This window comes from Carettochelys insculpta, chromosome 6 (assembly GCF_033958435.1).
Source record: "Carettochelys insculpta isolate YL-2023 chromosome 6, ASM3395843v1, whole genome shotgun sequence".
In the NCBI taxonomy this organism is placed as follows: Eukaryota; Metazoa; Chordata; order Testudines; family Carettochelyidae; genus Carettochelys; species Carettochelys insculpta.
In genome coordinates this window covers 122,639,972-122,667,289 of record NC_134142.1, presented here as the reverse complement: position 1 = coordinate 122,667,289, position 27,318 = coordinate 122,639,972, and the positions used below count along the sequence as shown (strand labels likewise).

The 27,318-nt window shown below is 55.9% G+C and overlaps 1 protein-coding gene across 1 annotated transcript in view; it reads right to left on the bottom strand.

The window, feature by feature from the left end:
• LOC142014962 (integrin alpha-L-like) overlaps window positions 1–25,138 on the bottom strand; it is a 38,846-nt gene extending 13,708 nt beyond the window's left edge. The window contains exons 1-16 of the mRNA XM_074998294.1: window positions 25,009–25,138; window positions 14,604–14,712; window positions 9,219–9,313; window positions 9,075–9,139; window positions 8,660–8,774; window positions 8,424–8,554; window positions 7,550–7,695; window positions 7,244–7,382; window positions 6,384–6,531; window positions 5,176–5,243; window positions 4,518–4,650; window positions 4,050–4,198; window positions 2,880–3,017; window positions 2,400–2,603; window positions 338–468; window positions 20–180 (exon numbers count right to left, since the gene is read on the bottom strand). Of these exons, the coding sequence (XP_074854395.1) occupies window positions 20–180; window positions 338–468; window positions 2,400–2,603; window positions 2,880–3,017; window positions 4,050–4,198; window positions 4,518–4,650; window positions 5,176–5,243; window positions 6,384–6,531; window positions 7,244–7,382; window positions 7,550–7,695; window positions 8,424–8,554; window positions 8,660–8,774; window positions 9,075–9,139; window positions 9,219–9,313; window positions 14,604–14,712; window positions 25,009–25,072 (1,996 nt within the window). The 5' untranslated portion in view covers window positions 25,073–25,138. The remainder of the gene's footprint in view (window positions 1–19; window positions 181–337; window positions 469–2,399; window positions 2,604–2,879; window positions 3,018–4,049; window positions 4,199–4,517; window positions 4,651–5,175; window positions 5,244–6,383; window positions 6,532–7,243; window positions 7,383–7,549; window positions 7,696–8,423; window positions 8,555–8,659; window positions 8,775–9,074; window positions 9,140–9,218; window positions 9,314–14,603; window positions 14,713–25,008) is intronic.
• Window positions 25,139–27,318: the final 2,180 nt, after the last annotated feature.

Sequence of the window (27,318 nt, the reverse complement as noted above, 5' to 3'; positions counted from 1 at the left end):
ATGGGTGGCAGATTCTGACCTCGGTACTGGGTGGTGGCTTGGCTGGTGTTGAAGCAGATGGTGAGGTTACTCTGAACACCCTGCTGGGAGGAAGACCCCCCTGCGCAGGTGACCTGCTTTACAGGGATTTCCTTGGGTGAGAACTGCACTGTGGGGACCACCGTCAGGACAGGCCGAGCTCTGGGGGAAGAACCGACAGCGTCAAGCAGCACCTCCTTGAAGAGAGCACTCCATTCCTCTTCCAGCCACCCCCACTGCCCTCAGCCCAGGCGGGACCCCGCGCAGGGCTGTCCCGCTCTCACGGAAGAGAAGCCAGAAATCCACTAAACAGCTTCACCTCAGCACGACCACCTCTCCGAGAGCCCCCACGGCGATGTCCGTTAGTCCATCTTCACTGAGGTCCATCTGTCCGTGGATGGATTGGCCAAAGTATTTCAGGCCTGGAGAGATTGTTGATCCCTCAATTCTCTGCAGGACATGGAGGTGGGGGCGGGATCACGTGAGAATGTGAATGGCAAAGTCCCTATGGCAAATACCCCACAATCACAGACTCACAGAACACTAGAACCGGAAGGAACCTTGAGAGGTCATCGAGTCTGGTCCCTGGGCCACAGCAGGACCAAGCACCACTAGAGCATCCCTGACAGATGTCTGGCTGACCTGCTTGTAAATATCTCCGGTGGTGGAGATTCCACAACCTCCCTAAGCAATTTATTCCAGTGCTTAACACCCTGCCAGGAAGTTTTTCCTAATGTCCGACCTTACCTGCCCTTGCTGCAATTTAAGCCCATTGCTCCTTGTCCTATCCTCAGCAGTTAAGAATATTTTTCCCTCCCCCTTGTAACAAGCTTGAAAGCCGTTATCATGTTCTCTCTCCGTCTTCTTTTCCAAACTAAACAAGCCTAGTTTTTTCAGTCTTCCCTCATCGCTCATGTTCTCTAGACCCTTCATCTGTCCCACAAAAGCTCATCACCTGATAAATTATTTTGTTAGTCTTTAAAGTGCTACTAGACTGCTTTTTTGTCTTGATAGTATATAGACTAGCACAGCTTTCTCTCTGTTACTTTCATCATTCTTGTTACTCTTCTCTGGATCTTCTCCAGTTTCTCCACTTCTTTCCTGAAATGTGGTGCCCAGACCTAGATACAGTCCTCCAATTGAGGCCTAATCAGCTCAGCGTAGAATGGTAGAAATATTTCCTGTGTCTTGCCCGCAACACTCCTGTTAATTCATCCCAGAATCATGTTTGATTTTTTTGCATCCAGCATCATACTGTTGACTCATATTTCGCTTGTGGTCCGCTATGACCTCTAGATCCCTTTGGGCTTGTCTACACTAGCTCCCTCCTTCAAAGGGGGCATGTAACAGAGCCTGATCAAAGCATAGCAATGAGGAGCTGCTCTGCATATGCAGCACCTCATTAGCATAATTCCCACCACCTGAACTTCCAAGTTGCTAACTTGAAAGTGCTGGTGGGCCGTGTAGCCGTGGGCACCTTGAAGTACCCAGGCAGCTTCCAAGTGCCCTTACTCCCAAAACATAAGGGAAAAGTAAGGACACTTCGAAGTGCTCGTGGCTACAGGGCTTGCCGGCGCTTCGACGTTAGCAACTTTGGAGTTTGCATGGCGGGAATGATGCTAATGAGGTACTGTATATGCAGCCCAGTGCCTCATTGCTATTCAGTAGGGCTCCATTACACGCCCCCTTCAAAGAGGGGACTAGCGTAGACAAGCCCTTTGTGCCGTACTCTCTCCTAGCGAGTCCCTTCCCATTTTGTATGCCTGGAACTGATTGTTCCTCCCCAAGCGGCATGTTTGGCATTTCTTCTTAGTTGATCCTACTCACCTCAACCTGTTTCGCCAGTTTCTCCGCAACATTTTCAATGTTAACCCTATCCTCCAATGCACTTGCAAAGCCTCTCAGCTTGGTATCATCCCCAAGGGTAATACCAGGAGATGGCATGTGGCCAGAACTCCCCAGGGCACAGTGCTCCCTAGTGCCAGGCTGGGAGACTGGACATAGATGGGACCTGCCCCATGGCCCCCTAGTGCCAGGCTGGGAGACAGGACATAGCTGGGACCTGCCCCATGGCCCCCTAGTGCCAGGCTGGGAGACAGGACATAGCTGGGACCTGCCCCATGGCCCCCTAGTGCCAGGCTGGGAGACAGGACATAGCTGGGACCTGCCCCATGGCCCCCTAGTGCCAGGCTGGGAGACAGGACATAGCTGGGACCTCCCCCAGGGCACAGCACCCCCTACTGCCAGGCTGGAAGATGGGTCATGGCTGAGACCTCCCCCAGGGCACAGCACCCCCTAGTGCCAGGCTGGGAGATGGCTCACGGAGGTGGGGCACAGCCAGGAAGCCCTGCAGCACAGCGCTCCCTTCTGCCTCTTCTGACCTGGCTGTTGCGCGTGATGAGCTCCCTCTTGTGGCCGTTGTATATATAGACAGCGCCCCGCTCCTCACTCTCCAGCGGCGCCCCCACGGCTACATCAGCCCAGCCGTCCCCGTTCAGGTCGGCCAGTGCGGTGATGGCTGTGCCAAAGCGGCCCAGCGGGTTCCCTGCGTCTCCCCGTAGCACCCCGGCACTGGTGAGCTCATCCTGCAGAGCAGGTACAGAGGGGTTAGATACAGAGCTGGAGCCCTCTGCTGGGACCCCAGCACAGCCCAGGGAACCCCCTAGTGTCCCCCCAAGAGCGCCTCTGCTTGGACCCCAGAATACCCTGGGAATCCCCCCGAGAGCGCCCCCTGCTGGGACCCCAGCACAGCCCTGGGGACTCCCTAATGCCCCTGCAGGAGAGAACCCCCTGCCGGGGGGATTGCCAGCCCCATGCTGGGCCCCCCAGCTCTCTCTTTGCTTCCTAGAGCGGTTACTCACCTGACCCCAGCGATATATGTGGACCCGGCCCCCACTCTGCTCCTCATAGTACAGGGGAGCCCCCACTAGCAGCATGTCTGTGTCCCCATCCCCGTCCACATCCACCGAGCACAGAGCCGCCCCGAAATAGGAGCCAATCTGCAACCAAAGGGAGGTGCTGATCAGAGGGGTGGGGGCAACCACACCGCCTCCTAGTGGGCAGCATGTTGCTCCCTGTGCACAGTGCTCCCTGCTGAGCCCCCCGCCCCACCCCCACAGCACAGCACCCTCTGCTGAGCCCCTCACCCCACCCCCGCAGCACAGCGCCCCCCGCTGAGCCCTCGGCCCCACCCCCGCAGCACAGCGCCCCCTGCTGAGCCCCCCGCCCCACCCCCACAGCACAGCGCCCCCTGCTGAGCCCCTCACCCCACCCCCGCAGCACAGCGCCCCCCGCTGAGCCCTCGGCCCCACCCCCGCAGCACAGCGCCCCCTGCTGAGCCCCCCGCCCCACCCCCACAGCACAGCGCCCCCTGCTGAGCCCCTCACCCCACCCCCGCAGCACAGCGCCCCCCGCTGAGCCCCCTGCCCCACCCCCACAGCACAGCACCCTCTGCTGAGCCCCTCACCCCACCCCCGCAGCACAGCGCCCCCCGCTGAGCCCCCTGCCCCACCCCCACAGCACAGCGCCCCCTGCTGAGCCCCTCACCCCACCCCCGCAGCACAGCGCCCCCTGCTGAGCCCCTCACCCCACCCCCGCAGCACAGCGCCCCCCGCTGAGCCCCTCACCCCACCCCCGCAGCACAGCGCCCCCCGCTGAGCCCCTCACCCCACCCCCACAGCACAGCGCCCCCCGCTGAGCCCTCGGCCCCATCCCCCTCAGCACAGCGCCCCCTGCTGAGCCCCTCACCCCACCCCCACAGCACAGCGCCCCCCGCTGAGCCCCTCACCCCACCCCCGCAGCACAGCGCCCCCTGCTGAGCCCCTCACCCCACCCCCACAGCACAGCGCCCCCCGCTGAGCCCCTCACCCCACCCCCGCAGCACAGCGCCCCCCGCTGAGCCCCTCACCCCACCCCCGCAGCACAGCGCCCCCTGCTGAGCCCCCCGCCCCACCCCCCAGCACAGCGGCCCCTGCTGAGCCTCCTGCTCGTGCCCTGCAGAAGAGCCCACCCGCAAGGGCCCTGGTTCTCACTTGCACACCCTTGATGGACTGCGTATCTGTCCAGTTGAAGCTCTCAGGGTCCTTTCGAAACAGGACGATGGCCCCAATGTGCTGGTGGCGGGGGGCTCCCACAGCATAGAACAGTCTGTTCTGGTGCCACAGGGACTTCACCGCATAGCCTGGGGGCAGGGAAGGCCTCGGGGTGAGAGGGGGCTGCACAGACCCTGCCCTCGGAGGTGCAGCCAGGCGGCAGGGGTGCCCCGATCAGCAGCCGGAGAGCTTCACAGCAGACCTGCTGGTCTCACCCCAGGGCTACAGGAACAAGCTGGGGATTCCCCTGTGTGCGAGCTGGGTGACGGATCCTTGTATAAACAGCTGCCGCACTCCATCCCAGAGGCAGCTGCATCACAGAGCCAGTCAAGGGACCCCCACTCCCCATCCCACAGGTGGGGGCTACTGGGGTGCCTGGGAGGCCCTAAGGGCTGGGGGGTCACATACCCATGTAGGCATCCTTTATCTCCTCCCTGGCCAAGGGGCTGCTGATGAAGGTCTCCTGCGTCAGGTCGCTGTGCAACTCAATCAGGCCCCCTGCCCAATTGTCAGCCCCCACGGTCCCCAGCATCACCTGGCCCTGCATGGAGAGAGAGGGGGGCACCATGGGGCAGAGGAATGGGGCAGCCCTCCACTTCCATGCTTGGATCCCTCTGGGATCCCTTTAATGCTCACAGCTCAGCACCCCCCAGGCCCTGCTGAACTCCCACAGCCCAGCCCCTCAGAGGACAGGTCCTGCCTCCTGAACCCCTATAGCCCTGCCCCCCCCGTGCCCCCTCTGAAACCCCATGGCCCAGAGTATCCACCCTCCCAAACCTCCTCGGCCCAGGGCCCCATTCAACCCCCTGATGCTCCAGCCCCCTCAACTCTGAACCCCCACAGCCCGCTCCCTGCTGCCACTCACTAGCCCTGGCTCCCCCTACACCTTCCTGTCACTCACTAGCCCTGGGCCCTCCCCCAGCCTCCTGTCACTCACTAGCCCTGGTCCCTCCCTCACCCCAAACCCCCACATCCCTGGGCCCTCCCCCACCCTCCTGTCACTCATTAACCCTGGCCCCTCCACCACCCCAAACCCCCACATCCCTGGGCCCTCCTTGTATCTCACTTTGGACAGGTCCACACTGAACCCGCTGGATGAGAGCTCCAGGTGGAAGGAGCTGCGATTGCTGGTACCTGCAAGACAGAGGAGGGGTAGGAGAGTGGAGCAGCCCATGACCCATGACCTCTGCACCCCAGAGGCAGCTGCACCTAAGTGCAGGAGTGGGGTGGGGGCTGGGAGCCCGGACACCTGGGTCCTACCAGAGGCTCTGGAGGGGGAGTGAGGTCCACTGGGTTAGAGAAATGAGGTGAGGCAGCGTCAGGACCCCTGGGTTCTGATTATTGCCTCAGTTTGTCAGCCGTGGGGGAGCTGCTGAGTTCTGTGTCCTGTGTGCGCTCTGGGCTGTTCTCCCTGTCCAGACCATCCACTGGGGGACCGGGGGGGCCGTGAACAGGTAGTGCATCCACCAAGGGGCGCTGGGGGCCGTGTGCATCTAGTACATCCACCAGGGGGCGCTGGGAATTATGTGCTTCTACTGCATCCACCAGGGGGCGCTGGCAGTTGTGTGCATCTAGGTGCACTGACCATCCATCCCGTACTGGGCAGGACAGTCCCATATTTAAGGTACCGATAAAGGCGTCCCTACTTGTTTTTAAAAAAGGGGCCAATTGTCCTGTATTTGGATCCCGGCCAACCTTTTCCCTCACCAGCTGCTGGCCAGAGGGCATGTACTGTAGGTGAGTGCCTGCTCTCCAGCCGCGGGAAGAGGGAGCCAGCAGGGCCCTAAAAAGGTAGGAGCTCTGTCTCACCTCCCCCAGGCTTGGGGGAACCACCAGCTGCTTCCACCTCCTTGCTGCCTCCCCAGGGCTCAGGAAAGCCGGAAGAGGCATGAGCACTGCTGCCGCTTCCTTCCCAGCTCCACGAGGTGCAGGGAGCTGGGAGCCCACCCATGCGGCTGCCACTGCTGCTTCCTTCCTGACTGCTCAAGGCATGGGGCAGCCGGGGATGTCAGCTGAGGAGGCAGCCCTTGGAGCGGCAGCAGGGGAGCACCCCCCATCTCCCTGTCGCTAAATCTCGTGTAACCACCGGGGGTGCTGGGGCTGTGTGCATCTAACGTAAGCACCAGGGGGTGCTGGGGCCTGTGTGCATTTAGTGTAACCACCATGGGGCGCTGGGCCTTGTGTGCATCTAGTGTAACCACCAGGGGGTGATGGGGACTGGGCATGCTGCCAGGCTGTCCCCTCTATCCAGCCCCCACGGGAAGGTGCTGGCACCTTCGATGTCGTAGATCTTGGCCTGCAGCTCGCTGAAGAGGCCTTTGAGCTTCTCCACGCTGTCCAGCTCCTTCACAAACTCGCTGGTGGGGCTGGAGGCGAATTGTTTCAAGACCTCGGACTTGTCCTTCTGAAAGTTATTGCCAATCTGCGGACAAGGAGAGGGGAGCCCACATCATTCCTAGTGGGCTAGGACATCGGAGTTGTCTGCCCTGCTGTGGGAGCGCAGGGGGATCTAGAGGGCTACAGTGGGGGGCTGGGAGGCAGGACGCCTGGGTTCTCTGCCCAGTGGTGGTAGCACAGGGGGCTCTACAGTATGATTTCCCAAACTGGGATCATGCCCCCGCAGGGGGTGTGAAGAAATTCCCGGGGGAAGGCAAGGCAACCCAGCCCCGCCTCCAGACATTTTCCCCACCAGAAGAAAAAGCCAGCCCTTGATTCCAGCTCTCAGACCCTGCCAGTTCAGGTGGGTGACCACTATAAAAAGCAGGCAGCTGGCAAAGACCCACATGGAGTTAGCTGCCTCTTGCAAAGGTGGGTGAGTGAGTGTGGGCTGGGGAAGAGGAACAGGATGGGGTTAGATGAGGGGCTGGTGGTGCCTGGCTTTGGGGGAGGAGAGGGGCTCAGGCAGGCGGCTCACAGGCAGCTGGGGCAACTGGGCCCATGGTAAAAAAGAGGTGGGACGTGGGAGGGTTTCTCAAAAATCAAAAGAGGGATGTGATGCTGAAAAGTTTGGGAACCCCTGCTCTAGTGGGTTACACTGGGGGGCTGGGAGGCAGGACGCCTGGGTTCTCTGCCCCGTGGTGGGAGGGCAGGTGGTCAGAGCAAAGGGCTGGGAGGCAGGACTCCAGATTCCTTACCCCGATAATATAGCGAACAATTTTCTTCTGTTCGGCATCCTGAACGTTCCCTTGGTCAGTGGGGTCCCCATCTGTGACAATGATCATCACTTGCCTCACCCCTTCCCGGGCACCACGCTGGGGCGTGAAAACCTTCGTTCTGCAGGACACAGGGGAAAGACTCAGGAGCGTCCGCTTCTAGAACTGGGCACAGCAGCTGTTTGCTCAGGGACCCACCCCCAGCACAGAGATGCAGCCACCTCTGGGGTTGGGTGTGGGATGTGGTTACAACCCCAGGCTCACCCTCCCACTTCCCAGGTGACTCACGTAACATATTGGATGGCCCGGAAGGTGTTTGTCAGGGATTTCATGTGCTGCACCTTCTTGAGGAGTTTCCGGGGGTTTGGGTTTCGTGTGTAATCGTTAAAGTCAAACTCTGTCTTCACCTCGCTGCTAAACTGCACCGCGGCAAACTGGTGGGGAAAGGAGCTGTCAGAACAGCACTGAGGACTCACACCCCTGCCCCCGAGCCAAACCGGGAAATAGGGCCTGGCCAGACCCCCCACGGCACAGCGCTCCCAGGTGCTAAACTGTGAGACAGGGCATGGTCAGAGCCCCGTAACACAACGCCCCCTAGTGCTAAACTGGGAGATAGGGCACGATCAGAGCCCCATAACACAGCGCCCCCTAGTGCTAATCTGGGAGATAGGGCACGGTCAGAGCCCCATAACACAGCGCCCCCTAGTGCTAATCTGGGAGATAGGGCACGGTCAGAGCCCCATAACACAGCGCCCCCTAGTGCTAATCTGGGAGATAGGGCACGGTCAGAGCCCCATAACACAGCGCCCCCTAGTGCTAAACTGTGAGATAGGGCACGATCAGAGCCCCACAGCACAGCGCCCCCTAGTGCTAATTTGGAAGGTAAGGCACAGTCAGAGCCCCATAACACAGCGCCCCCTAGTGCTAATCTGGGAGATAGGGCACGGTCAGAGCCCCATAACACAGCGCCCCCTAGTGCTAATCTGGGAGATAGGGCACGGTCAGAGCCCTGTAACAGAACGCCCCCTAGTGCCAAGCTGGGACTGGGGCATGACTGTGATGTGGGGCAGAGTTCCATAGCCCCGTCTGGGGAGATGGGGCCAGGTCAGTGTTTGCAGGGCAGCGCCCCCAGGACCAGGAAGGGCAGGAGTTGATCCCGTACGTGTATCGTGCTGTTTCTTAGCTTCTCTATCACATCGCTCATGAAGTCCTTGATGGCATTGAACTGTGCCGTGGTCATGCTGTTGGATCCATCAAAGAGAAACACCAGATCCACCTTCCCCTTCAGGCATTCTGTGGGGAACCAAAGAGGGGGCTGGAGTGCGGGGGGGTCAGGACTCGTGGGTTCTGTGGGAAAGCGATGGGGGCTGGGGACTTTGAACTTTGTCTGTTCCTTACTTTCATACCCCGGCGTGATCTCCTTGGGCTGCTTCAGGTCTCCCTTGAAGAGGTAGCAGGCTCCACTCAGGTACAGGTTCCCATCACACGTCCGGTTCAGCCCAGCGCCGCAGGCCTAAGGGAGGCACCGAGCAGGCAGTGACCAGCCAGGTAGAAGGTTCGGGGGGCACCCTTAGTCCTGGGAATCAGCACCCCTATAACGGAGCCACCCCCGACAGGGAGGGGAGCTGGGGAAGGGGCCTGGGTCTCCAGGTGTGATCCCAACAGAGCAGGAGAACCCACAAGGAGATGGCAGAGAGACACCCCATCGAGCCTGTCCCCATGTGGGGCAGGATGTTGATTCCCCAGCAGAGCTGAAGATGTCCTCTCAGGGCCCCTCCAGCAGCGGGTGTCCCCTCACCCCCTGCACGCTCACCATCAGCTGGTCGCCTGCACTGTCACTGGCCAGGGACATGCCCAGGTGCGGCATCTGAGCACTGTCTGCAAGGAGAGGGAACTGGGTTCAGTGCAGTGCCCCATGCAGGGCCTCCCTGCCGCCCCCATTGCTCCTCAGCCCCACCTGGCAGGGCGATGGCCTGGCAGTCGTCACTCTTCACGTTGCACCAGTACAGCTGCCCCGTGGTGTTCTGGTCACCTGGCGCTCCCACGAGGAGACTGGGAAACAAGGCGGATGAGATGGGAAATACCTGCCCACCAGGGACACTGCTCAGGCAGGGGGGAGAACCCAGCTAGCCTGGCTCCCAGCCCTCCCACCCCGCTGCTCTAACCCATGATGAGACTCCACATCCTTTCTGAGGGCTGTGTTCCAGGCAGCCCCTCCGTGGGTCCCCCCCCCCAACATGCTTTCACTTCCCGTCTGGCCCTGGCAGATGCAGCACGGTTTCAGGTAGTGAAAGTGGAACAGGAAATTGGCATCGTGGTTTAGGATGACCCAGGAATGACTGTACACTGGCTGGGCGTGGGATTCCATAAGGGAAAGTGTTGACAGGGGCCTGGCAATCCAGGATGCCATGTAGCAGGGGCAAGAGGGACTGGCAGCCCCCCTGAAATCAGGAGCAGCTGGGTTAGAATCAGAGCGTCTGAGATCCTGGTTCCATTCCTGGCAAGAGCAGAACAGACGCAGAGGTGAGCTGCCACAGTGATTTCTTGCCTCTGTTGGCTTATTCTTCTCCCCTCATTAGCCAGCCCAAAGCTACTTAAGCTGTTGTTCCCATCCTGTCTCTCCCTCCTCCCCAGTCACACTGATTGAAAAGATAGTGCACTCTCCTCTCCTCCCCTGGGGCTGGCTAGTCTCTGCTCTACCAGCAGGCATGCAGAGGTGTTTGAGCATTGGCCTGCTGAACCTATGGTTGTGAGCTCAGTCCCTGAGGGGGCCCTTTTGGGACGTGGGGCAAATAGGGAAAAAAAAAAATAGAAGGATGGTGCTTGGTCCTGCCAAGAGGGCAGGGGACTGGACTTAATGACCTCCTAAGGTCCTTTCCAGCTCTATGTGCTGTTACTCGATTTTTAAATTAAATATGAAAACCATTTCTGCACCCACTATATTAAGTGTGCCCCAAATCTCGTGCCAGGTGGGCCAGGTGCGGTGTCTAATGAAAGCTGGTGATTCACTGAATCTGTTTATGCTACTAGTTTATCTGTACCATCTTTGTATGCAAAGTTATAGCTATGGGCTCTCTACCCATATTAGAAATGTTTTAGCGCTAAGGATTCACAATGGAAGGTGTCAAGTATCAGAGGGGTAGCTGCGTTCGTCTGGATCTGCAAAAGCAACCGGGGTCCTGTGGCACCTTATAGACTAACAGAAATGTATGAGCATAAGCTTCCGTGCACAAAGACCCATACTGCAGCTGATGAAGTGGGTCTTTGCCCATGAAAGCTTATGCTCACACATTTCTGTTTGACAATGGAAGGTGTGATCAACCCTCCAGTCAGGCGACATGGGCTGAACAAAGGAACAGAGGCTCAGCCCTGGATTCCACTTCGCACAGAAAGTGACTTAGACGTGCTGTCCAACCACGTGGCCAATGGCAGAATGCCACAACAGGTCACCTGGTCAGGGGACCCTCCACTGCCTATGGCTGCGATCACACGGCCAAAACTTCAAAAATGGCCATTTCGAAATCCCCTTATAAGGGGATTTTGAAATGTGTGGGGTCCTTTCGAAAAGGACCCCCGTGTAGCTGCGCCCAGCCGCTCGCATTTGAAAGCGGCGCTTCCGAAGCGCCACGGCCGGAAGCATCCTAATGCTAATGAGGCGCTGAATATTCAGTTCAGCTCCTCGTTTGTAATCTTCGAAATGGCCGTTTGCATGGCCACTTTGAAGTTTTAGCCGAGTGCGGCCACAGCCTATGTGAAGAAGAAAGGATTTTTCTCTCCACATGTGAAGTCTATAAATATGTCCCTGGCAGTGAGCATCTTGTTCTTCTTCAGTCCTCATGAACTAAGCCTGGGTGGACCAGGGGACCTATCCCTCCGAGGATGTTTTTTCAGACTTTCAAGAACAGCAGCCTATATCATCCCTGTGGCCTGCACCAGTATCTCTAACTGATGTATGTAACGTACCACTTTAACAAGTTTTCTTTCTCACCTTGTTCTTTCTTTCTTTCTCAACCTTTAGATTTTAGAGGATTGGCCCAGTGTGCTGTTGTGGGTAAGATCTAAGTATATATTGACCTGGGAATGTGGCTACATCCTTGGGGGCCTAGAAGACTGTGTGGATTTGGTGAAATAGGTGTTCATAACCTCTCCTGAGTAAGGAGGGTTGTTGGTCTGGGTGTTAGGAGCATCTGGAGAATCTGTGGGTTTGCTTGTGTAGCTTCTAGCTGGCCAGACGGGCAGCTGATGTACTTTTGTGGCTGGCTTGGTTCGCCTTATTGACAAGGAGAATCTAGCCTGGGCTGTAAGTGGCCCGGTTTTAAGCAATTTGCCTAGGGTTGGTTCTCTCAGCTTGGCCCAGGACCCCCCCAGTATATTACGAGAGGTATATCGGGCAGATCCACAAGCAGGGCTGGGAACTTCTGCAGCACTTTATTCAAGTGCATTGAGATAAGCCGGTTCAGGGAGGCCTGGGTGGGGAAGGAAGCTCAAGAGATGATTGCTGCAGATCTGCCCTTGTCCTCACAGGTTGCCCTGTTACAAAGGCTGGGAAGAGCAAGCCCCTTGTAGACATGGGTCTGCTCAGGCAGGGGAAGGGGCTACTGCCCCATGCACATTCAGGTTAGCCCAGCTTTGGATGTTTCATTGCTTCGCTGCACGAGCAGCAGAGCTAAGAAATGACCATGTGGGATCTTACCTTTTTGCTGAGAAACAGTCACCAGGCACCACCCTACAAATATTGCTTCAATTACACTGAAAACTTTCCCGTTTTCTCCAATTTTGGAGCCAATGGCAATACCTGAGGGCGGCCATCAGGATTCCCTCTATTTTTCTTTCCATTTATGGGTGGAATAAATTTTGCTACGTGCACCAAGGCATGTGCAGATGTACACCACCAATACAAACACAGGCTGCCGGCTGTGGGTGGTGCTCCTCTAATCAGCTGAAAGGCACCTGAATTTTTTCTGGGCGGCTGCTCAGGTGCTCAGCTTACAAGGAACACTGGTGGCCATCTACTCTTGTTTTTGCCCATGAGAGCCTTTCCTTTGACGACAGTGGGGTGTGGTTCAGGTTACCAACTGGGGCCTCAACAGACTGTTACACGCAGATATTGAGTCCTCAGCAGGGTTGAAACTGAACTTTTGAATTCTAGGACTTTTCTCCAAAACACCTTTTAAGGAGCTGCTGGTCCTTTCCACGGGCAGATACAAACAAATGCTGCCTAAGCAGCCAGCCCTTTCACAGCTGTGTCTGCAGCGCTGTGCATCTTTCTCTTCCAACTGGTAAGTAGTCTCAGCTTCTGTTTACTTAAGGCTTTGATATTTCTGCTGGTGGCAAAGTCTTCGGTGAATTTCACGGAAGTAAGGGTTATACTCTCAGACCCTTAGACGTGCCAGGGACCTCTTTCCAATCGTTTGTGTTTATTCATAATTCTTTGCACAAACCATTCAGTGCATATAATTAAATCCAAGCCAAGATTTGGTTGACAAAATTTGTTGGTTATAGATCTATGCTGCTAACATCCAGCATTTAATTAGACTCTTGAAAGCGGCTCTTTTTAAAGGTCTATAGAGCAATGGGGCAATAAAGAAATGGTTTAAATAACTAGGTTGGGCTATTTTTGGGCTGCTGGTTTTTGTTTATGTGAGTGTGCACTGTCGAAATTGGATTTTTGCTGGTTCGGTTTCCTGGCTTTTCTGGTATGTATTTTTTTAAATGATGTGTCATATTTCATCTCTTTTTTTAACCCAGCCACAGTAGCGGGAAGTACCGAAATTATTAAGCCTTCTATGTGATTCAGGGGTGGGGAGCCTTTTTCTGGTCCTGATGTGGTCCCTGAGTGCACGGGGTCCAGGGCTATGCGGCCTGGGTGTGAGGGAGGGGCAGGCTGGAAATTGGGGGCGGGATGGGCAGGAGGGACAGGGCAGGATTTGGCTGGGGGTGGGTGATCTGGGCCAGAGTGGGCTGCAGGAGTGGGCTGCGGGTGGGGAATTTGCATGGGGGTGTCCAGAGTGGCTGTGGGGGGGTGGGAAGTGCAGGAAGGGGTGGGGGTCTGAGCAGGAGGGAGGGGGCAGGAGCAGTTTGAGGTGGAGGTCTAGGCATGAGGGGGTACAGGTGCAGGTTGGGGGTGTGCCTCTAGGTGGGAAGAAGAGTGCTTGAGGATTTGGGGTGTGGCATCTGGAAGGGAGGGGCCAGGGTCGGCCGAGGGACCTGGCAGGAAGGTGGAAATGGGGAGTCGGGGTTGGAGGGGGCACAGGAAGGGCTGAGGTGCCCAGGGTCGGCTTTACCAGTTCATCCCTGATGCTCACAGCTCTGGGCCCCAGCCCTGCTCCCAGGTGCTACCTTCACTGCTCTGACTGGCCAGAATTCCAGCCAATCAGAGCAGCAGTATGCCGCCTCCAGGTGGCTCTGCTACTCCCCTTCCCCTTCCCCCAGCTGGGGGAACAGCAGCCATGGAGCCTGGAGTCGCTTCCTACCCCCAGATCCCAGCACAACCCATGGTCTGGATCCGGCTCTGGCTTGCCTGATCCAGCCCATGAGGCTCAGCACTCTGTACCCCCAACCCCACTGTGGGCCAGATGCTGTGGAGCAGAGCCCTGAGCCGCAGGGTCTGGGTGCAGACAAGCTGCAGTCTGGATTCAGACCCGCGGCTGGAGGTTCCCCACCCTGATGAACTGAAAAAAGAAAAGTGAATCAGTTTCCCCCTGTTTTATTTTTCGCCACCGTGGGCTGGTGTTTTTGTTTCATTCACTGTCTCTTTGGAAGGTGTTGCCTTAGAGAAAATATGTAAAAGGCAGCCATAAACATCAACACAGTGCTTATGCTACAGCTCTCCTCGGTATTTATAGGAGAATGAGGGTCGCTGCTCCTGTCAGTTAATTGCTAAGTTGCCGCCTGCAAAACCGCCCCCCGGGAGTTTCCTGGTGCCTGAGAAGAGCCTGGAATGGAATCCTGGTTACAGCTGCCCTCCCCCGTCTGAAATGGAGCCCACTGCTGGCGATTGTAGCCACTGAAACGCACCATGCTCTGGGGCCTTGGTGCAGGACGCTGCCTCCTGCATTAGGAATGAATCTGCTTGGCCTTCTAGAGCCGACAATGGACCCCAAGGGTCTGGAAAGCCAGTCCCACCCACCCTAAGCCGCTAGCTCCCATTCCCTCCTTGCAGCCAGGAGAGAACCCAGGAGTCCTGGTTCCCTGCCCCTCTGAGCCAGTAGCTCCTGCTCCCTTCCCCATAGCCAGGACCGAACCTGGGACTCCTGCCTCTCACCTCCCTATGCTTCCCAAGATCCCACTCCCCTGTTCACAGGACACTGGGTCTCTCATGGTGTGGGGTTATGTCTCTTACCTTTCATCTTTGGACTGGAGCACCTGGTACCCGAAATTCTTACTTGCGTTGGGGGCCAGCACCTTCGGGTGAGTGGAATCAATGTTGTACCCCAGGGTCGGGGCTGGACCTGCAGGGGAGAAGGGGATGGATGGAAACTGAGTCAGAGTAGCCCCCAGGAGTGTCCTTCCAGGCAGCCCCCTGCCCATCCAGGGTGGGGACCAGCACTCCCTGCAAGCTGAGTGCTTGGGCAGCTGCCCAGGAAAAGATTTCATTGCCTGCATTTCTGCTGTGGTGCACATCATCACATGCCCCTGTGCACGTAACAAAACTTATTCCACACATGGATGGAAAAAATTAGTGGGAAAATTGGGGAGACTCCTTCACTCCTCCTCCAACCCTCCCCCTGCCCTGTGATCTCTGCTGCATAGAGGTGATGCCCAACTGCGCACAACCCTGACCTGGTGTCTAATTCAAGCGCCACGCTCTTACCATCTCTCCATCGTGCGAACCCCGCTTTGGTTCTGTCTTTTGTGCTGTGTGGTTTGACACCAGCCCTGCTCTTAGCCCTGGTGAGCTCCTGTCACCTCACGCCTTCCCACCCTGCTTGCATCATGCGGCAGTCATTGCAACATTAGCGGGTAAGAGACCAGCCAGCTTGCTGTGCACCTAGAGCTGAGAGAGCACCCCACATAGGAACTGGGTTGGGGGGAATCATAGGATGGGCAATCAGTTTGTACAGTATATTCTCTCCAGCCCCCAGCCACCCTCCATGAACCGGGGGCTGGTTAGTGCAACTTGTGGGACAGGGGGAAATTCGTGCTGAGATCTGACAAACTCAGCTCACAGTGGGAACCTCTGAAGAGGTGTCAGACCAGAACCGCTTTCAGCCATGGAGTCAGAGCCGGTGACCTATATCTCTTCCCACCCCTTAAGCTGCCTGGTCCCCCCAAGTTGGAGCTAGAAGTGCAAGGCCCCATGTCCCATACCCTGTGCCACAGAGCCTGGGGCTGGTGCCCCCTTCAGGGGAAAGGACCACCCCTGTGCTCTGAGTAGGTGCCAGCCAAGGATGCCCTTGGGAAGCAGACATGGGGACTGAGTCAGTGAACCTCTTGCTGTCTGTGTTGCACTGCATTCCCCAGCTACATGCGACTGCCGATCACCTTAGTTCTGACCCTTCCTCCCGTGTCCCCACAGTGCTCTGTCCCAGCTGGGCGGAGAGCAGCAAGGCCAGGCTGGGGCATCGCTCCATGGGGGCAGAGCTAATGTTATACGAGGGGAGCAGCATGTACCAGACCTCTGCCAGCCCCATTTTCTGAGGGTTACATTTATCTGCCTCCATAGAGTCATGGAATCATAGAATGCTAGGACTGGATGGGACCTTGAGAGGCCATCGAGTCCAGCCCCCTGCCCTCATGGCAGGACCAAGTACTGTCTAAACCATTCCTGATAGGCATTTATCCAACCTGTTCTTAAATATCTCCAGAGATGGAGATTCCACAACCACCCCAGGCAATTTATTCCAGTGTTTGACCACCCTGACAGTTAGGAACTTTTCCTAATGTCCAACCTAAACCTTCCTTGCTGCAGTTTAAGCCCATTGCCTCTTGTTCTATCCTCAGAGGCCAACGAGAACAAGTTTTCTCCCTCCTCCTTGTGACACCCTTTTAGATACCTGAAAACCGCTATCATGTCCCCCCTCAATCTTCTCTTTCCTAAACTAAACAAGCCCAATTCTTTCAGCCTTTCTTCACAGGTCACGTTCTCTAGACCTTTAATCATTCTTGTTGCTCTTTTCTGGACCCTTTCCAATTTCTCCACATCTTTCTTGAAATGCAGCGCCCAGAACCGGACACAATACTCCATCATTTGGGCAACAATTTCCCATTTTGGGGGGAAGTTGTTGGCAGACAGCGGACACCAGGGAGCACAGAACAGCTGCTGAGCTGCCAACTCGAGCCTCTTTTCTATGCCTCCAGGGGGGCATTTCTCTGGACTCTGCTATTTCCTTCAGATCTGCTTTCCCCTGGAACTACAGGAGGAAACAAATCAGTGTGAGCCCTCAGGTGGCTCCGTCACTGGAGGACACTGTTTAAAGTTACTGGCCTGACCAGGGGCAGGAGCTTGGCACTGGGTTGGTGAATGGGATTTTGCAGTCTTAGCGGGGAACACCCACCAGGATTCCTATGAACCAGCATCTGGGCCGGCCCTGCCACCTGTGTGGGAGCTGAGAAGAGGCTTAGGGGAGCGTACAGCCAGCCCACACTGCTGGGAGCGTGGCTTCACTGCCCCAGCCAGTCCAGCACGGCCACAGAGACCAGTGAAAGCCGTGTTTCCCAGCCACACCAGCCCGGTGCATAAGTAGTGAGCATCCGCACCAGACGCGCTTGCACCAGTGTCGCAGTGTGTATGTCTGGGGTGGGGGCTGATCTCCAACAGGCGAGGGAAGCGAGGCTGTGTTGTGATTCCATGGAGGCGAGCATGCCGCCCCCCCCGGAGGAGGGGTTATTACACCGGTGCAGTGGGCGAGTCACGGCGGCGGGAGCTACGTTTTAGAGTCGGGGCCGACGAATGGGGCACAAGCGCCCCCCAAACGGCATGGGTGGGAGGGGCTCAGGGCCGTAGCCTCGGGGCACACTGAGGGTGTAGCTGGGGGTCCAGGCCTGCACAGCAGGGGTCGGCCCCCCCCACTCACAGCAGGGGTCAGCCCCCCCCAACCCCAACCCTAACCCTAGCCCCCCCCACCTCACTGGCAGGGGAAAGCAGTGTGACGTGGCCCTGCCCCGCTCCTCTCCCCCAGCTTCTGGCTGCGTTGCTAGGAGGGCAGAGTTAAGGTTATGTGGGCCTTCACCTGAGCTCCCTATTTCCTGCTTTTCTGAGGTCTGACTTCGGCTGAACTTAGCATTGTGGAAGGGCACAACACCGCCCAGGGCCACCTTAACTCTGTGCTCACAAAGGAGGCTGTCAGGGAATTCATATGATGCTCTCTGCCTTGACGATAGCACAGGAACAAGATTCAAATCTGCGGGCGGCCTTTGGCAGAGCGGCTCTTAAACAGAAGCCAAATTTCCACGAGGCGTCCCCTGCAGGCTGAGACCAGCTAGTGAACATAACACTCCACCAGGCCACACTCAGGCCTCCATGCCCCAACACACTCTCTAACGTCGCTGCTCTAAGCTCTGCTGTCACGTAGCTGCTCCAGCCCCCGCGAGTGATGCAAGGCACGCTGGCATAGGCTGTAGCCTACACAGACTTTCATGACGTGGGTGGTGCTTAGCTTCAGAAGCTGCAAGGCTGCAAGAGCCTTGTGCCCCACAATCGAAGAGCCAAATTCTACCCTTACTCTTTGACGACTCTTTTGCTCAAGACGCAGGCTGCTGGGAGAGATAACAGCTCTCCCTGCCATCAGTGGGGGGCATGTGTGAGCATCCGCTGACATCGGGCCCACTGTCCCGACAGGAACAGCAGTTTTCCAGCCAATTCGAGTGGGTGTGTGGATTTTAGAGCACGCAGCGTAATCATCTACCAAGCCTTAGCGACAGCGGTTCTATCGCCTGCTATAATCCATCTGTTTAACTCCCTGCATGGTGCGCCGTGGCATTGCTAAGTGCTCCCCCAGTGTCAGCAACTGCGCTAACCACCTGCTCCCGGCCCCAGCCTGTTTCGTAGGGGCAGGTGATAAGAACTGAAAGAGGAAGAGGCCCTGCTGTGTTGAAAGCCCGAGTGTGAAACAAGCAACCTGCTAGACTCTGCTCAAAGCTCCATGTTTACACTACGGCCTCGGCAGCTGCAACTCATGTCATTCCGGGTGTGATCATCCCCCTCACAAGCGACGTTACACCAACTGAAGTGCTCTTTGCTAGAGCTGCTCCCGCCGTTGCTGCTGGCAGAAGTGGGCCAACCTCGCATTTCTCATGCTGCGTTGGTTCAAGCTCTCCCCAGGCTGACATGGACGAGCGGTCTTTATATGCCATGATTTCCCCAGGCGGGCGGTGAAGCACTGGAATGTGTTACCTGGAGAGGTGATGGAACTGCCATCCCTAGAGGTTTTTAAGTCCTGGTTTGACCAAGCCCTGGCTGGGATGACTTAGTTGGGGTTGATCCTGCTTTAGGCAGGGGGCTGCACTCGATGACCTCCTGAGGGCCCTTCCAGCCCTAGGATTCTATGATAACTCGGTGGTATGAAAGAATCAGCAATCGCTCACTGCCAGCGTGGCTGGGGGGCTTTTGTAGTTTTACGCTTGCTGTTGGGAAATGGAAGTGAAACTCAGGGTGCGCATGCCAAACTGGACTCACGAATGGAGTTGGAGCAGTACAACTGTGCAGCTGCATGTCCTTGCCAGCCCCGAGAGGCATTTTCACTCCATTGCAGGCCAGGGGAGACAGAGCAACAGCAAAGCTTGCTCATTCTGGCTCCAAATCACTAGATCCCCACCTATGGTCCCTCTAATTTTTCCATCTATTGGTAGAATAAGTTTTATTAGGTGAATTGAGGCACATGGTCCATGCATCAGCTGGGAGGCACCTGAATGTCTCCTAGGCAGCCACCCAAACACTCAGCTTACAAGGAGCATTGAATCCTAGTCTCCTTCCACAGGTGGAGCTAGAACCCAGGAGTTCTGGTTGCCAGCACTTCCCACTCCAGCCCCCGAGCAGCTCTAGCTTATTCACCCCAAGGCTATTAGCAGGAAATCAACATGGGGAAAGCAGAGGTTTGCTTTGTGAGCTTTCTTCACACACCAAACCACAGCCCACAAGGAAATAGCTGTTGTCGGCATCTTAGCACAATCATACAGAAAGCTGGTGTGTGTTTTTTTGTCCGAATCTCTACCCTTCTGCTGCTGTATTTCTGTCCCCAGGCACTCCAAAGCCATGTGGCAAGAGCCCTGGTATAATGAGATTGCTTTAAAATATCTCGAGAGGGTTGTTTTGGTTTGGTTTGGTTTTTTTCTGTTACAGCGATACATAAGCAGTTTTCCTGATCTGGCTTCTGAGCCACCAAGGGTCATGGCTGCTCGCAGTTCTCAGCAAGGCCTGGAGATTTTCACTGTGTTTTAAAACCAATCGCGACTCGTATTCAAGCACGAGTCCAGCAGCTGGGGCTTTACGTGAAATGCCAAATAGGGTGAGCTGATGACACTGCATGGCTCTCAGCCCGAAGGATCCAGGTGTCCTGGAGGCTGGAGAAGTCAGAGGCTTTGGTGGGGGAGGGGCTGGAGGAGGGGTTCCCGCAATGGGGGGAGCTCACAGATAGAGGGTGCTAGCTGGGGAGCTGGGGGAGAGGTTCCTGCAATGGAGAGAATCACAGATTAGGGGTGCTACTTGGGGGGACCATGTTGAGGGAGTTCCCATGAGGGGGCGGGACCCCAGACAGGAGGCTGTACTTGCGTGGAGGTGGGTGGAGGGGGTCCGGCTGTTGAGAGGCTCACAACTGGGGGTACTGCTTAGGTGGGGGCTGCTGCAGGGTTCCTGTATCAGCATGGAGCAGGGATTAGAGATGCCCATCGGGGGGGGGGGCATTGGAGGGTTCCCACACTGGTGGGGGTGCTCATGAGACCAGGATGGGGAGTGGGTGCTGAGCAGGAGAGAGACCAGCGGAGATTGTGACAGGCCGGAGAGCTCGGCGGGGGCTGCCCCTTTCGGAAGAGGAGTCCGTTCATCCCCTTGAGCTGCTGACTCACCTGGGTTGATTTGGAGCATGGGAACGATTTGCCCTTGAGCCCCACGGTCCGTGAGTTTCACAAGCTGCTCATGGCTGGGTGCCCCTTACATAAGGGATCCACAGATGTTTGGAAGCCGGGGATCTGAGCCGTCCTTGGGCACAGCTATTCCCCTCCGAACAGCCGCACTTGCTCAGCGGAAGGGCCCACTGGCAGGAGGGGAAACCGCCCCCTCCAAGGATTTAAAGTTGGGCAGAGTTAAGGGGAAAGTTGACAGGGTCCCATGACAAAGTTTCAAGTGTCCAGCCTGGAGCATCACTGATGATTAAGGCCCTCCAGCTCAGAATGGCTGAAATTAGTAAGGGCGTCTCGCCTCGGATATCCCTGATGACCCAGGGCACCCAGCCCAGGTGTCTCTAACCACCAAGGAGGTCCAGGCTGGGGTATGTCTGTCAACTCAGGGCATCACCGATGACTGCCCTAGGCCACGCCCCTTCCACCCTTGGCCCCACCCTTTCCAGGGGCACAGAGCTGTGCCCCCCTCCAGCCTTGCCACATGGTCTGTTGGCTCTGCTGTCTGTGCCCACATGCTACACCCTTGTGTAATAGTCTTTGTACAAAGGATGCCTTGTGAGCAGAGGGCTGACAGATTTGGTGTCCTCCTGGGCAAGGAGGGGAGAGGCCCTGAAAGGGGCGTGGCCTTGGGTGGAAGGGGCGTGGCCTTGGGTAGAAGAGACGGGGCTGGACCTAGCTTCTTCCAGGCTGTCTCAGTACCTCAGACCTCTGGGACTCCGGTGGTGATGTAATGGGCTCAGGATTCTGACCAGCACCACTCCCGCCATAGCAGCGGCGGTGGCTGGGAGGTCCAGGCCCTTCTGAATCACCGAGCCCTGAGCGCACTGCTCCCTGGGGTCCCCCACCCAACAGCAGTCCTGCTTGTAAGGGATGATTTGACCAATCACCATTTGCTCGTCTGTACTGCCCTGACGAAATAGCTGTGGTTGCATCCTGTGTGACATTGTAAGGGTACATCTAAACTTATGAGACGATCACCGTGCCACGGTCGAGCTTCCCGAGTTCGATTTTGCCACGTGTTAAGACACAGCCAAATCGATCTCTCTGGGCTCGGCCATCAGTGCCCTGATCTGCACTAGCACAGAAAGTCGCTCGCGTAGCTAGAATTGCATATCTGGGATCTACTTGGTTCCCTAGTGTAGACCAGGCCTAAGAGCGCACCCTCTGGCCTTGGTAACACAGATTCCAAACCTCAGAGGGGGTGCCGGGTTAGCCTGTATCTGCAAAAACAACAAGGAGTCCCGTGGTACCTTAAAGACCAACAGATTCACTTGAGCAAAAGCTTTAATGGATAAGGAGCACTCCACCAGGTGTATGCATGTGGTTTTTACCCACAAACGCTTCTGACCAAATAAACCTGTTAGTCTTTAAGGCGCTGGAGGACGACTCTTTGTTTTTACGTATTCCAAATGGAGGCTGGCAACTGTGCGGGCATATTTGCAGAATGAACGATGAACGAAAAATCAAGACCCTGGTATTTGGCATAGTGGACGGTTCGAATAAGAGAGGCAGACCCCACGGAGAACGGATAGATGATGTAGTAGATTGACGCGGAGTCAGTCTACAGAAACTAAGTCACTCTGCACGGGACAGGGAAAGATGGAAGGAAATCGTCAGAGAGGCATCAGACACCAATGGGAGCTGAGCCCACCATTATTGATGATGATGGTAATGAAACAGGCCTCTCTCAGGCAAGGGAAGGACGCTCTGCTTCATATGCATTTATGCTGAAAACAGACATATCAAGCAGGACGGGACACCAAACAAGCAGGGAGCATCTTTCCTTATAGGCTTCCTCTCCAAAGAACCACGGATAAGTTTCCTCCTCCTCTCCACCTCTACAGCCATCGATTCATGGCACCAGAAAGGACAAACAAGGCAGCTATTGAAGCAGAGAAAGGTCCTGTCCTAAGAAGTTTGGTCAGTCACACTGCTGAGAAAGCTTCGCTTTGAATTTAACACAGCGTGTTAAGTGAGGCGCCAGTCGCCTCACTTAGCTTAGCTGCTCAAGGCCCTGGCTGAAAAGGATTTAAACAAAGCCATGAAAGTCCCTTGTTCTCTGAAACCATAAGTCTTCTCATAAACAAAGAGGCATCCCTTCTAATTATATCACCATAGAGGCCCTTCACTGGGGATCCTCTCTCACCTTTGTGCCTCACTACTAGAGCCTTACCAAATTCTTAAAAAGACAAATCATGGACCATGTAATCTGGCCTCCCCCTGGGAAATCCAGGCTTCAGTGTGCTTTTACTCTAGTAGTAGGCATCCTTCAGTCTGCAGACTATGGATCGCACCCTTTATAGTTTCAATTGAAGACTTCATTTACAGTGTCTACTGTGACTATGAAGACCCACACAAGAGTGACAGTCCTTGCTACATCTCTTGCAGATGTGGTGGGTGTCTGGCAAGTCCTTATTGTGCTTTCTGTGCACTCACTTCTCCTCTGGTAGCTGTCTGATCTTCATCTCGCCCTTCTGAAGGCCCTTGTGTAACCCCTGCCTCCATCTGCTGCGGGCATCTGCTAGTTCTTCCCAGTTGTCCAGCTCGATGTCTACCTCTCTGAGGTCTCTCTTGCAGACATCTTTGTAGCGCAACTGGGGGTGTCCAGGAGGTCTTTTGCCAGAGGCTAGCTCACCATACAGGATGTCTTTTGGAATCCTTCCATCATTCATCCTGTGAACGTGGCCAAGCCAGCGGAGCCGACGCTGCCTGAGGAGGGTGTGCATGGTTGGGATTCCAGCTTGCTTGAGGATGGCGGTGTTGGTCACTCTGTCCTTCCATGATATTCCAAGGATGCGCCTGAGGCAGTGCAAGTGGAAGACGTTCAGCCTCTTTTCCTGGCGGGCATACAGGATCCAAGTCTCGCTGCTATAAAGGACGGTGCTGAGGATGCAGGCTCTGTAGACTTACATTTTGGTGTGAGTGTACAGCTTGTTGTTATTCCACACTCTCTTGCTGAGTCTGGACAGAGTTGTGGCTGCTTTTCCGATCCTCCTATTTAGCTCAGTGTCCAACGACAGTGTGTCAGTGATGGTGGACCCGAGGTCTATACTACACAGATTTCATGGAGGAGACCAGCATTTTTCAAATTGAGGCTCCTGACCCAAAGGGAGTTCCACGGAGGTCGTAAGGTTATTTTAGAGGATGTGGTAGTGCCACCCTTACTTCTGTGCTTCCTTCAGAGCTGGGCAGTCAGATGGTGGCTGCTGATTAAGGGACCAGTGTTTACCTAAATGAAGTCCTCAATTGAAACTATAAAGGGCGAGATCCATAGTCTATGCAGACTGAAGGATGCCTACTACTACTACTACTACTGTGCAGGCAGCAGCCCAGAAGGAAGGGTAGCGATACCATACTCAGCCATCCTTACCTCTGCACTGCTGCTGGCAGTGGCTTTGCCTTCAGGGTGGAGCTCCTGGCCATCAGCCGCTGCTCTCCATCCCCCCAGCTCTGAGAGCCCTGCTGTCACCAGAAGCAGCACAGAAATAAAGGTCGCTGTACAGCAACCCTGCCTGACAATAACCTTGTGACCCCTACCACATACACACACATTTCCTTTCTGGGTCAGGACCCTTACAATTACAGCTCAGTGCCATTTCTGATAGAAAGAGTTGAAATCGTGACATTTACGAGTTTTAAAATCCTATGACCTGAAAAATGACCAAATTGGACCATGAATTTTGCAGGGTCCCGCTCATTACTTGTACTCTCTCCCAGTCTCCATTTTTGCAGTTCGCAACATTGTTTTGCTGCTTTATCCAATCTCGTGTCTTATTTGAGGTGTCCAGGAAGCTCAAGATGAACACGAGGAGGGCATGTTATTTTTATGAATAACAGGATGGACTTTATATGAATGTGGATTGGCCTCTGGACAGGGTCGGGCTGTAAAGGACATAGATTTCTGGGGGGAAATCTGAGTCTGGGAGTGAGCTGAAATCACCCTATAGTATAAACAAGCCTCGGACAAGCTAGGGCGCAGCTGGCCAGCTGCAGCACACAGAGAAATAGCTGGGAATGATTTGCAGACTGGACGCTGCTCGGGCGCAGCCCAGGTTGGAGGCTACACAGCTACGCAATGTCTAGGGAAAGGAACAAGGCCATCTAGCCCAGGGGATCTCTAATGACTTAGGGCATCTAATCGGGTTGGCAAAAGTGAGGGCAAAGGGGTGTAAACCCCATTGCCCTCCCTTTATGGGCCACACCAGATGTAGCCAGGCAGCCGGGACGCTTCTGTTTCTCTCTCTGGTCACCCCTCCCTTTCCAAGTGGCCAGCCCTCCCGCAGAGGGTACAATAAGAGGAACCCACGAATCAATGGCCATGCCCAGGGTTGGTCTTCACACCCCAATCACCATCTCCCCCAAAACTGGGGGCCGATACCATGCTAACACCTCTGCCCTACTGCCTCCCCCTCCAATCTCTGGCCCCACCAGGTGCTCTGAGTTTAGACACCAGGGTTCCCAGTAAGCCGGGCGTTTGTGCAGCCCCCAGGAGACGTTTAGTTCCATCCAGCTGTATAGCTGAGCACCACAGTTGGCCTTTGTTTCTATGGGTAGTGCACATAAAAAATTATTCAGTAAATGCACAGAAAAAATCCACACAATGGATGGGAAAGATCAGTGGGACCACCAGACACCCACCCCGGCACATGCCCCCCCGAAGAGGGCTCTCTGTCCTCCTTCCTTCAACTCACCATTGAGAGGCGACACGAATAGAAGCCGCAGAAGCAGATGGAGGGCGCACGGGGTCCTGGCCATGCTGGCGCCGGGCGCGCGGTAGCAGCTCAGGGAGCTGGGGGCTTAGATGACACAGGGGACGACTCCACCCGGAGGCTCACCGGCACCTTGTGGCCACAGTGCCGGGCAGAGGCATGGAGGGGAGGCGTTGGCAGTGGAGCTTGGAGGAAATGATTATGCAGATTTCTATCCCCCACTTTTTCCCACGAGGGAGGGCCCAGTCGTGGGGCTGCGGGGGAGGGGGAGGGGTAGAGGAGCGTAGCAGCAGCCGAGCGAGCGCTTTTCCTTCCGCTCTTCATGCTCACATCCGGGGAGGTTAAAAACACCAGGTGAGGGGGAGGCTGGAGAAACCTGCGGGGTTTGGATGGTGGACCCCCCCAACAGCAGCTTGGGTTGCAGCATCTGAGCAGACCTGAAAAGGGCTATGCACAAATGGGGGTGCTGGGCAGTGTTCTCTGCAAGCAAAGTGCTCACAGCCAACAGCCTGTGGCTCTCTGGGTGGTGCACATCCGCACATGCTCAGTGCACAAAAATATTCCACACATGGATGGAAAAAACAAAGAGGGAACACTGTTCCTAGGGTGCTCTTGCTGTGGGAGCAGGGGGGGTGTGCCTTTTGACCCCAGGTGATCCCGCTCTGTGATAGGTTGAGGGGAAGAAGCTATTCCTGGCTCCTTTCCCCCCACCAGCATCAGGTGGTGACCCCATGGCAGGCTGGCTGGACTGAGAGGCGGGCAGGGCCTGGGTTGAGAGACCCGCCTTCTGTTCCTGGTAACCGGCTCAGGCCACTGAGCCGCGGTGCGCGATGGAAGCTGTAAGTCCCTGGGGGCTGCACCGTCTCACACGGTCTGGGCAGCAGTGACACTACAGGGTTCTGACCCCACTTACAGCCTCTGGCAGCTACCGTAACACAAACAGCAAAAATAGTAACGTCCTGGTTGGGTAATTCCATTTTGCTTCCCTCTGTCCACCCTGGGCCCCACCCCCAGCTGTGGCTTCAGCTGACTACAGGAGCCTCTTTCACTTCCCTCTGCTGTATTCCTGTCAAACAGCCCCGCGCTCCACTCCAGAAGCGACTGCATCTCAGCACCAGGCGAGAGCTCCCTATGTAACAATTTTTGCCATCCACGTGTGGAAAAAAATTTGTTCTGTGCACCAAGGCATGTGTGGATGTGCACCACCGAAGAACACACGCTGCCGGCTGTGAGCATTCTGCTGGTCAGCTGGGCAGCACCTGACTCGCACCAGAACAGCTGCCCAAGCGCTCAGCTTACAGGAAACACTGATCCCCTCCTGCCTCAGAGCAGGCCTGTAACTGTGCGGAGACCTGCCTGCTGCCAGTCCCTCTAACAGCACCTGGGAGGGGCGGGTGGTGTCAATAACTTCTCCCCAGAGGTAATAATTCCCTATCCCCACTGCACTGCCAGAGGGCCAGTGAGAGAACTGGATGTCAGGCCTTGTTGATTTAACAGCATACATCCTTGCTGCATGGCTGGATAGACTCCTAAAGCCCACTTCATGCGGTCTAGCCACCTGCAGCTGAGTCTTGTCTACACGAGGAAGAGGCACCGTGTAGCTTATGCTGCATTTTTTTAACTGGGTTGGGCTGAGGGCAACAGACACAAGGTGGGGGTGGCACCAGCATTTCCTGTATGCTATGTGCTTGTGCAGCTGCTCAGACAAGAGTCCAGTGCTGCCCACCTGATTAGCAGAGCATCCACAGCGAGAAGATTTTTCCCTGGGGTAGTGCACATCTGCACATGCCTTGGTGCACGTAAAATTATTCCACGCGGATGGGGAAAAAATCCACCTATGGGTGGGAAAGTTTAGAAGGACCATTGGCAGGGGCTGAAATGTCTTTTATGGGACCAACTTCTATTGGTAAGAGAGCCAAGCCTTGGAGCTTTTCATCCGGTCTGGGAAATGCTTCTAGCAGAAGAGCTACAGAAGACATACCCTTGCACAGACATAGATCATGAGACGAGGTCTTTTACATATCCTAGGTCAGTTCTCGACAGAAGAAGCTATTCCAGGAACAGGGTGTTTTTTGCCTGCCTGACTGCGTCCATCCCTGATTGCTGAGCAGCAGAGCTTGGCTGGCTGGGGATTTTTTGGTGGGTTTTTTCACTGACACCGTTACGTTGCATATCACAAGCTCTCCTGGCTGTTGGCTGAAGCGAGGCGAGGTCAGACTGGGAATAGGGGCAAGGTTTTCACAGGGAGGATAATGTCAGGGGAACAACTCCCCCCACGTGATGGTGGATTCT